Genomic DNA, 10049 nt, shown 5'->3' with positions numbered 1-10049 from the left:
CCGTATACGTGTACACGTTCTCTCTGCGCGTGCACACACACGCATGCATGTACGTGCCGGCCTGGTGAGAGGGTGCACACAGCGCAATGCGCACAAACGCATGCATGCACACACATTTCGGCCGCACGTTGGAGAGAGCAGGCGGCAGACATCAGGACTCTACCCGCCCCGCCCCCATCCTTCCTCTCCCCCGGCTTCCAGCACGCTCGTTTACACAGAACAGCCCGCAGGCGCACACCGGAAACAGTTCAGACACCTCCGCTGCCCCAGTCTCCCTCCCCGCCCTCCCCTCCCCTCCCCTCCCACGCAGCTTCCAACGCAGTCCCTCAGCCTCCCGCCTCCGAATACCCTGAGGCCCCGCCCCGCGCTCGGAGGCCCCGCCCCCCCGCCCTTCCGCGTCGCCCCGAGCCCCGCCCATCACGCCTGGCGCCTAGGCCCCGCCCTCGCCCGCGGCCCCGCCCCCGGGCGTGAGGGCGGGCGGTGCGCGGGCGCCGGGGGCGTGGCCTCGGCCTCGTCGCCGCGCGCCGTGCGGAGTGTGCGGCGGCCGTTGGCCGTTGGCCGTTGGCGCGGCTTGGGCGGTTGTCTTGGAGAAGCAAGATGGCGGCGACGGCGGCCGCGGTGGTCGCGGAGGAGGACACGGAGCTGCGGGACCTGCTGGTGCAGACGCTGGAGAACAGTGGGGTGCTGAACCGTATCAAGGTGAAGCGGCGGCCGCGCCGGGCCTGACGAGGGGAGGCCGGCCGCGCGCGCCCGGGGCCTGCGTGCACGGCGGGCGTCACAAAGGGGCGCGGGGAGCGCCAGCCGGCCTCCCGGGCGGGGACGGAGGGCGGCCCACCTCGGGCCGACCGTGCGGGGGTCGAGGGTCACTTTCGGAGAGCCCCGCCGCGCGGCTGCGGGCGGGAGAGGCGCCCCGGCCCGGAGCCCTCGTCCGAGGAGGCCCGACCCCTGCCCTCTGCCCCGTGACCCCGCTCCTTGTCCGGGGTTCCAGCCACCCGCCGCCCCCCGACCCCTCTCCATGTCCGGTGGTCCAGTCGCCCGCTGCCCCCCTGACCCCGCCATTCGTCCGGGGATCCAGTCGCCAGCTGCCCCCGCTGCCCCTGCCATTCGTCCGGGGGTCCAGCCGCCCGCTGCCCCCCTGACCCCGCCATTCGTCCGGGGATCCAGTCGCCCGCTGCCCCCCGACTCCTCTACATGTCGAGGGTCCAGTCGCCCGCTGCTCTCCTGATCCCCGCCATTCGTCCGGGGATCCAGTCGCGCGCTGCCCCCCCGACCCTTCTCCACGTCCAGGGGTCCAGCCGCCCGCTGCCCCCCTGACCCCGCCGTTCGTCCAGGTGTCTAGTCTCCCGCTGCTCCCTGACGCCGCCATTCGTCCGGTGGTCCAGTCTCCCGCTGCCCCCTGACCCCTCTCCCGGTTCTGGGGTTTGGTCTCCTGCTGCCCCCCGGGTCCCTGCGCGGCTGCACCTGCTGGGCAGCGAGCCCCTCCAGCTCGCGTTAAGCAGGCGGGTTGCCCGCGCTGGGGGCCTGTCTCTGGGAGTGGACCTCTCCGACGCTGTCCTGACTCTAGGCGGGATTCAGGTGGGGAAGCAGGGCTGAGAGTGCTGATGCTGAGAGAAGGTGCGAGGGGGCAGTCGTGGGCTCGGCCCGCGGAGCCTTAGCTCTTCAGAAGGCTCAGGATGCTCTTCCCACTTCCCTGCAGTGTCGTGGGGCTAGTTTTCCTTTCACCTGGCTTTTAGATGATGTGGATCGAGCCTGTCTTGGCTCGTATTGACTTCTTGTCATGAAAGTTGTCTTGAGATAATTTTTGTTCCTTTACCCTTTTTTTCCTTTTTTTAAGGCTGAACTCCGGGCAGCTGTGTTTTTAGCACTAGAGGAACAAGAAAAAGTAGAGGTATGAAATCCACAAATTTTAATATGATCGTATTCCTTGATGTTTAATTTCAAATTACTTAAAAACCATTCTCAAATGCTATTTATAGTAGTGTATAGCCAGGGATAACTTTGAACTATTATGGATTACATTTTTTTCTATTGGGAGAGAGTCAGAATTATTCTCTTCTTGTGTATATTTTAGAATTTTGCAGTAATTTAAAGAAAGTTAAGGTACCACAGGAGCTCTGAGGCCAGTACTAACTCTTAAGTGTCATAGATCCCTCTCCATAGGGGAAATCTGAGACACAAGGTCATAGGAGTTACATGAAGAAATGATTCTGTTGTCACTGAGTTTACTGTCTTGCAGGATCCCTCAGAACCTTCAGTACGCGAATGTGCATTGGGGAATATAGTATGTGGCTTTTCCCAAAGTTATTTCCACCCAGTTGTCTTAAAATCGTGTAGCCTTTCTTATTGTCACAGGTGCAGCCACTTCTCTGTACCAGTGTATGTCGTTTTTTCTCTCTACCCCAAGTCCCACCACCATCCTGAGTAAGCATCTTGGGCCTTGTGGTCAGCAAGAATCACTCCACAGTCCAGATCTTGAACTTGGTCTGTGACGAGTCGGTCCCCTCCCCAGCTCGCTTCTGTAGACCTGGATGCCCGCTCCTCTGTAACTCCATGGAGCTCTTCAGTTCTCAGCTCTTCTGTTTGTCCAGGCATCAGTCTTCTCTTGGCTGTCTTTTGTTCTTGACTGCCCTGGACCCTATGGTCTGTATCTCAGAAACCCTAGCTACCTTGCCTTCCGGCCATACTTGGTCTGGGAAGAAGTCCTGATGCTCATTTAATTCAGCAAAGTAACTCCCTTCCCGGTGCGCACTGGAGCAATGTCTCCCAGCGCCGTGCTGGCTGATGTCCCTAATGGGTGGATGGCGACCTCAGCGAGGTGCTGAGCAGGCCCTGCGCTCCACTCTGTACCAGCACCTCCCGGCAGCTCCACCGTAGCCTCCACACACTGTTTCCTTCACTCCCCACAGGCGGCCTTGTCTCTTCCGTCACAGGGGACATGGGAGCATCAGGGCCTAACTGGTGCCCTCCTCCGCAGTCTGTCGCTCGCCTCAGGAGAAGCTGCCCCGCGTCTGTGTTTCACTGTTCCTCCTTCCTTCCTGCTTCGCTAGGGAAGGCTCTGTGTCGTTCGAAAAGGATCGCTTCCACTGGGTTTGCCTTCTAGGTGCTGTCACCTTCTCTGCAATTTGCTGGATCTTTGGCCTCCCCCCTTCTGTTGGTTCTTCTCTTGAGCCTGGAGTCAAGGAAAGACCTGTTCCCTTGACTCATGTTCTGCTTTTAATACCTCTCTTTTTTTTCCCCTCATGACCTAGTTTTGAAAGAATGTGTGTGTCTTATACCATTTCTTATGTTCTAGGCACCCTTTACTCCATTAACATCTTAAATCCATCGCTACTGCACCGAAGTAATTGCTCTTGCTGCGGTCAAGAAGAATCTCCTAATTGAGTGTATTTTACTTCTTATTTATCTTAGTTGCTCTTGGTGGCATTTGGTATTCTTAATTCCTCCTTCCTTCTTGAAAATCTACCTTGACTTTTGGAACCTTTTTCTGTTGTTTTTCTTTTTCCTTTTGATCAGTTCTTGGTTTCTTTAGCATGGTCTTTTTCCTGGACTCCTCCCTTAAATCGTTGGTGTATTTTCCCATAGTTCTCATTCTCTGTTCTCTCCCAGGATGGCCTCAACCACACCAGTAATTTCAGCCCTCTATCTCTGGTCCGCATCTCCCTCCGGAGCTTCAGACCTGTATGGCACACTGCTTCCTAGTCCGTTCTTCCTTATAGGGACCATACTTTATCCAGACAGGAAATCGGAGAGCCCCTGCACCTCGCCCTTCTCTCCACCTGTTCAGTCGGTCACATGGTTCCGTGTCTGTCACTTCTGTACTTGAAATGTCTCAGGAGTTTCTCTGCTGCCCCCTTTGCCTACACTTAGTTATTTCTTTTCCAGGTTACTTTACCCCTTTCTTCTCTCCATTGTTCCCTTCGCTGGTGTCCCTCACCAGCTTCCTAAAGTCCTTTCTCCGCATTGCTCCTAGATTGGCTATTTACAGTACACGTCTGATCTTGTCCCTCCATTTTCTTTAAATATTTCAGGTTACTCAGTGCCATTTTACATCCGCATCAGCAGTGTGTGAGACTACCACTATACCTGTAATTCATGTGGTCTGCTTAAAGAAGCTCTGATGTGCTAGAAGTATTTTTCTGTATTTTTTCAAATAAACGTGTAATGACAAAAATAAGTAAGATGGCCTATGCACTACATAAAATCATCTCACATACTCCTGGTGGACTAGGACTTGCAAGTGTGAATTCACAGTCTTGTTCATAGGAAGTATGGTGTAAGTATAGTGGTATAAAGTGACAAAGGATCAAACGTCATGTTTTTGAAATGAAGTTTTTATAAGTAAATTTAATGTCATTTCACGTGAGTATTTGAAGATCTAGCTTCTAAAGTAGTTTAATAAGCAATTTATAAAACATTCAAAAAATTTAAAATAAATACAAGTCTTCATATATGGTTTTGTTTTACTAACTTTGGGGTATTTTTAAATGGCACGAAACAGTTCTTGTAGTAATAATAGTTGTGAAATGGATTTAACCATAATTCTATGAGTTACAATATTCTACTTACATCTTTGCCCGAAAATTAAACTTTAATTTACATTTTTTAGTGGTTTTTAGGAATATATATGACACTTAAACAAATTTCATTTTTTAACAGAACAAAACTCCTTTAGTCAACGAGAGCCTGAAAAAGTTTTTAAATACGAAAGATGGTAAGATGTTCAGTTGTTCTTGTTGTCTGTCTCTGAATTTTCAAATCTTGACTCCATTTGGGAGAAATCAGGAATTTCAGATTATTTTTTGAAGTCTGATTCTTATACATCTTTGTTTTAAGAATGTATTTTATTGTACAACTGTTGCTGTTAAATATTATTGGTCATGGGAAATTGTTGGTTAAAGCCAGTTTTACTATAAAAAGCAGAACACTAATCTGTCTATGAAATATCACATTGTCTTACTAATAGTTCCAGACTAGTGAGCCTAATGAAAAAATGGGGAGACGGAGATTTTCATTACTTAATTGTATTATTCAAAGAGAAGAAATTTGTAATTAAACAACTGTAGAAACCTCTTTTCTCCCTTGAATTTGGTTTGTTTTATTTCACAGTGTTTGTGCAGAGGCTCCAAGGTTCTTAATGATTTGCTCACCGCTTCTCTTTCACTCTTTGCAGGCCGGCTGGTGGCCAGTCTTGTGGCCGAGTTCCTTCAGTTCTTTCATCTTGACTTTACCTTAGCTGTTTTTCAGCCAGAAACTAGCACAGTAAGAATAATGATTTTTGCATCTACCTTTGAAACCATCTTTGATACAAATGAGTTCATTGTAAGCTGAAAGTTAACAAAATTTGACAGCTTATAGTGTCTTGTGAGAAGATTATTTTTTGCAGTTGATTATCTGTTTTTCTTAAAAGCCATCTGAGCTGGCAGATAGCTGGCCCCACTGTCCTGGCTTCTTATGACTTGAAAGGAGCATTACTGTAGAGTTAATTCGTTATGATGTTAGACTGCATCTGTTCATCGAGACTTTGGAGCAGAGACTTAGTAAAGAAATATTTAATTTTTAAAAATGGATACTTCATTCATTAGAAAAACAGTCTCAGAATTTAGAGATGTCTTTAAGTTCTTAAAATTTTTTCCTTTAATCTCTGAAAATAATTTTGCTGTATTTTTGTGCACTTGTGTTTTACTTCTTCCATCTTACTTCTTCCCTAGTTTCAAGGTCTCGAAGGTCGAGAGAATTTAGCACGAGATTTGGGTATTATTGAAGCAGAAGGTACTGTGGGTGGACCCTTATTGTTAGAAGTGATCAGACGCTGCCAGCAGAAAGAAAAAGGGCCCGCCAATGGGGAAGTGAGTACCACTCTATGTTTCGTTACCTTTTTCTGTTTTAATTGGCGGCCTGGTGTAGCCATGCAGGCATCACTGCATGCACAGTGAATCAAGGCTTAAATAAGAAGAGGCTATTCCTTAAAAACGAAAGGAGACACACTCAGGTTGTCTGCACGCACTTTGTAAAGAAGACTGGGCACGTGGTAGCTCTCAGGCTGCTGCTGTGCCTGCTTTGGGGGTTGACATCTGAGGGTTGATTTCAGGAGCCTGGCTGTGCGCAACCAGTCCCAGCTCCTCTTCTGACTCGCCGCGGGCCCTGGACACGCTACCCCTCTGGCTCCTCCTCTGTAGCATGGGGCTCGGAGCCCACCTCCCGGGCTGTGTGAGTGAAGCTCGCACACAGGAGCTGGTGGGTGTGAGATGCTGGAAGCACTCGCCTCACTGGTAGTCATTATAAAAGGGCTGAAGGACAGGCGAGTTCATAATTTTTGAACTTAAAGACTTTTTTAAACTAGGTTTAAAACTGTTTAAGCTGTTGATTTTGCTTAGTTTCTAAACATTTTCAAACTTCAGTTTTTTTTGATTGGCCGTTACCTTTCTTATTTTTTTTCTTTTTAGAAATCCTGCTAATGAGATTAATGGTGTGATTTCTATTTACAAACATTAGCTTTACATAAAGATACTGTTTCACAGACGTAAACAACATCATAATGGTTCTAGATAGCTGGTTAAATGTATGCTTTTAGTCTGTTCATAGGTAAAAATATGGAAGGTTATGGGCTGCCATTTGTCCATTTGGAGGGTCTCAGAGTGTGGTTTAGATCTTTGAAAATCAGCAACGCTTGACTGAGTACCTATTGCATGTAAGACATAATAAACAGATTTTATTAATTGAAAGATAAAAATATAAGCAAGTTACTTGTCCTAGAAGAGTTGAGAGCTATTCAAGAGAAGATATGCTCACATAAGGAAAGGGACGTTTAAGTGATAGTTTACAATTTCACAGGAAGTGTCGTACGATACATGATCAGTTCCAAACGCTTCATGGGGAGTGCTTCTTAGTTCAGTGGAGCGGTGGCTGTCTCCTGTTGAAGTTTTGTTGAATTCACCCTTGTGTGAGGGCAGGAGGTCGTCCAGGAGAGGACTGGGAAGGGTGTTGCAAGAGCGCTGTGGCTGCCGGGCACGGGCCGGGAAGCGGGGAACCTGATCCCGGAGGAGAGCGCACGCCTGCCCCTCAGCTCATGCGTTTTAACTTCGTCCATTCGTCATTTGTAATTATTTCATAAGTTTTTGGTGTGTGCTAATTATATGAGGAGCATCGTGCTAGCTACTAGCGCATACAGAACAAACAAATGTAAAGAGCCCAGTCTTGGTTCCTGCTGTCTCCTGGGCCACAGTCTGTAGTTGGTGGTGACATCCCTTGGCTTCTGTGGCCCTGACCTCTGTCTCTGTACCTGCCCTTTCATTTCCCTTCCTAGCTGCTCTTCGGTTCACCTCACGCAGGGGTGGTTGCCCACATTTTTCTTTCTGGTTTACTCTCCCTTCTGTAGCGTGTGGCCTCTGGAACCAGACAGCCGAGTTTCACGTCCCAGCTCTGCCACATGCTCTGAGTGGCCCTCTTGAGTCCTGAAGTTTCCTCCTGTGCAGTGGGGATGAGAAAAGTGCCACCCTGGTGGGCTGGTAGGGGGACCACAGGGCTCAGTGTGTGGAAAGCTCTGGGGACAGCACTCGGCAGTGGCGGTCATATAGAGGGCCATTATTATTCTTACTGCTTCTTGCCTTCTTTTCATTACTGTATGATGGCCCCCTAAGTCCAGCCCCTTCCTTTCCCCCAGCTGGAGACCAGAGTTTCCAGCCCTTCACAAAACATTCCACCTGGTTAACCCACTAGTGCGTTTGGATCCTGTGTCAAAAACTGACTTTATTCTCTTCTAACAAAGTGAAAGTCACACAAGGCCAAAAAAAGTCCTCCCTCCCCACTAAAAACCACGTAGTTTTAGTTGTTCCGCACTTCTCAGTTTGTACCGATTATGTTCCTGTGACTCCTTGGTTTCAGCCCGAGGAGCTCCCTCTCCTTTCGTGCCCTGGGTTCAGTCGGTCTGCCAGTAGACTTGCTTTCCCTCCCGTCCCGGGCAGCTCTGGCGACAGGTCAGGGGTGAAAGGTGGATTCCTGGAAAGCTGTCTGTGCTCTGCTGAACAGGATGTCTGCCTCAAACTGAGAGACTCAGTAAGAGCTTTCCTGTCTAGTTGGTTTGACTTGAAAACCAAAGCTCAGGAAACGTATTCTTCAGCACACCTTTCTGCTGTCTGGGTCCAGAGCCTCCCCAGTCAGTGCACCTTGTTTCATGGCTGCGATTCTGTCAGACAGACTCAGAATAGGATTTCTGGAGCTTCAAAAGGTAATTGTTTGACACTCTCAGAATGCAAAACAGTTAATTTGGACATTTCATCTCCACTTTTTGCTAGCTTTCCCCTCTAATGTCTGGGTATCTCACTTTAATGGTTCGTGTGTGTATGTGTACACATATAAATAAATCAACAAATTAATATTTAAAGTATGGAGCTCACAGCTATCCATTTTTGCCCTTCCATCATCTACGAGTGTTTATCACTTTGAGAGAAAATGTGATTTATAATGAAATAAGAAATTATAGCTTTTATTGACCTTTTTTTGACTTGCTGTTGGAGAAGAAAACTAGCTGTGGATTAGTCCGTTGAGCTCAGTTAGTGATGCTTTTACCAAAAGTGCATTTTAAAACTCCCTTCAGAATCAGGTTCCTGTGTCCCACGACCTTTCACATGACTTTGGTTAGTTTTGGAGGATGCCCTCCAGCCGTAGATAATTAAAGCGCTTTGTTCTCGAAGCTCCTCCGTGAGCCGTTTTCATTCCCATTAGCAGCTTACAGTCTGGTCCCTGTCCCAGTTCAGCAGCATCTTTCCTCCTAGGTCTTCTCATCTTTTCAGTCTTTACTATTCACTGTTGCTGAGTTAATTTTAAAATTCAGCTCTTGATCTATTCCTTTCCTCTTTAAAAATTGCCGTGCCTATATAATGGCAACTAAATAATCTCCAGATTCCTCAACTTTAAGGTCCTGTGTGATGTGACACCAACCTGTCTTTCTAGCCTTGTGCCTTTTTTTGAGATGTGGAAACTTGTACCTAAGCCAAACTGAGCTTATCCTTAAAGTGGCTTGCTCTCTTGCCTTCTCCTGTGTCTCCGCCCCAATGCTACGTCGTGCCCTGCCCAGCTGTGGGGTTCCTCATTCCCATCCCCTCCTCAGCCCTGACTTTTAGGAGTGTTTCCCCACACTCTTGCTCCCTGCCTGCTGGCAGCTCTTGGAACTGAGCGCCTCTTCTGCACGACTGTCATGGTCGTCTCTGTCCCTGCGTCATGCGTTCACTGGGAGCGGGGCTTTGTTCTGTCCTGTAGCCCCTGCAGGGGTTCTTCACAGATTGGTGCTTGTGGTCACTGGGAGGCTTTTGAAGACTTTGTGCAGGAGTGCCCATTTTGAAGACAGATCTGAGAAGGTGTTAGATTAGTGAAATTGAAAGAAGTTAGAAGACGAGAAGAAGCGAGATCCCTTAGAAGGAGATGTGGCCAAGAGTGGCAGCAGTGGGGACAGACAGCTGGGCAGGGAGGGCCCTTTCTAGGCAGGACGGACAAGACGCAGTGGATTCACATTCAGGCAGGGGGACAGGGCTTAGAGCCCAATATGGGAAAAAGGAAGGCGTTCAAAGGCGAGATTGAGCTTTTTAGCCCAGAGAAGATGTTGCCTTTACCAGAAATTATGGGACTTAGGGAGAGCCGAAGGTGTGGAGAGCAGCATGTTTTCTTATATAAAAAGTTGTAGTTGTTGAAAGGATTTTTGTAACAAAAAGCCAATTTTTAATATGCACAGTGTATAGAGCTTGTGATGATAGAGTGGATCAATTTTAGGAGGTGATTTCCATTCAAGAAACGTTAAAAAAAGAAATTCCTTCTTTGCGTTTTGCATAGTGCTGAGAACCTAACAGGTCCTTCTCTGAAGTTTGTGGTTCTGTGGTGACGGTGCAGGAGGCAGCTGGACAGGAGTAAGTGCTGTAAGAAATGACAAAACCATGGGAGCATAAAGGAGGAGGATGCGTCCTGCCGTGTGAGAGGGGACGTGTTATATGACAGTGTTGCTATTGGAAATTTTTCTTGAGACAAATGAAGTCAGGGCGCAAATCCAGGGAGGGGAGAAA

At 48.4% G+C, this 10049-nt stretch overlaps 1 protein-coding gene across 3 annotated transcripts in view; it reads left to right on the top strand.

Annotated features, from left to right (window-relative positions):
* Positions 1-511: 511 nt before the first annotated feature.
* The window catches only part of CEP43 (centrosomal protein 43), a 31842-nt gene continuing 22304 nt past the window's right edge, over positions 512-10049 (top strand). For all 3 annotated transcript variants that reach the window (XR_006889762.1, XM_046669634.1, XM_046669631.1), the window contains exons 1-5: positions 512-699; positions 1835-1888; positions 4657-4711; positions 5171-5259; positions 5709-5846. Coding sequence is in view for 2 of the 3 variants with exons in the window: in XM_046669634.1 (XP_046525590.1) it covers positions 598-699; positions 1835-1888; positions 4657-4711; positions 5171-5259; positions 5709-5846 (438 nt within the window). In the remaining variant the exon portion in view is untranslated. The remainder of the gene's footprint in view (positions 700-1834; positions 1889-4656; positions 4712-5170; positions 5260-5708; positions 5847-10049) is intronic.

Source organism: Equus quagga, chromosome 8 (genome assembly GCF_021613505.1).
Source record: "Equus quagga isolate Etosha38 chromosome 8, UCLA_HA_Equagga_1.0, whole genome shotgun sequence".
In the NCBI taxonomy this organism is placed as follows: Eukaryota; Metazoa; Chordata; class Mammalia; order Perissodactyla; family Equidae; genus Equus; species Equus quagga.
The sequence above is the reverse complement of the archived record's forward strand: the minus strand, read 5'-3'. Positions and strand labels throughout refer to the sequence as shown.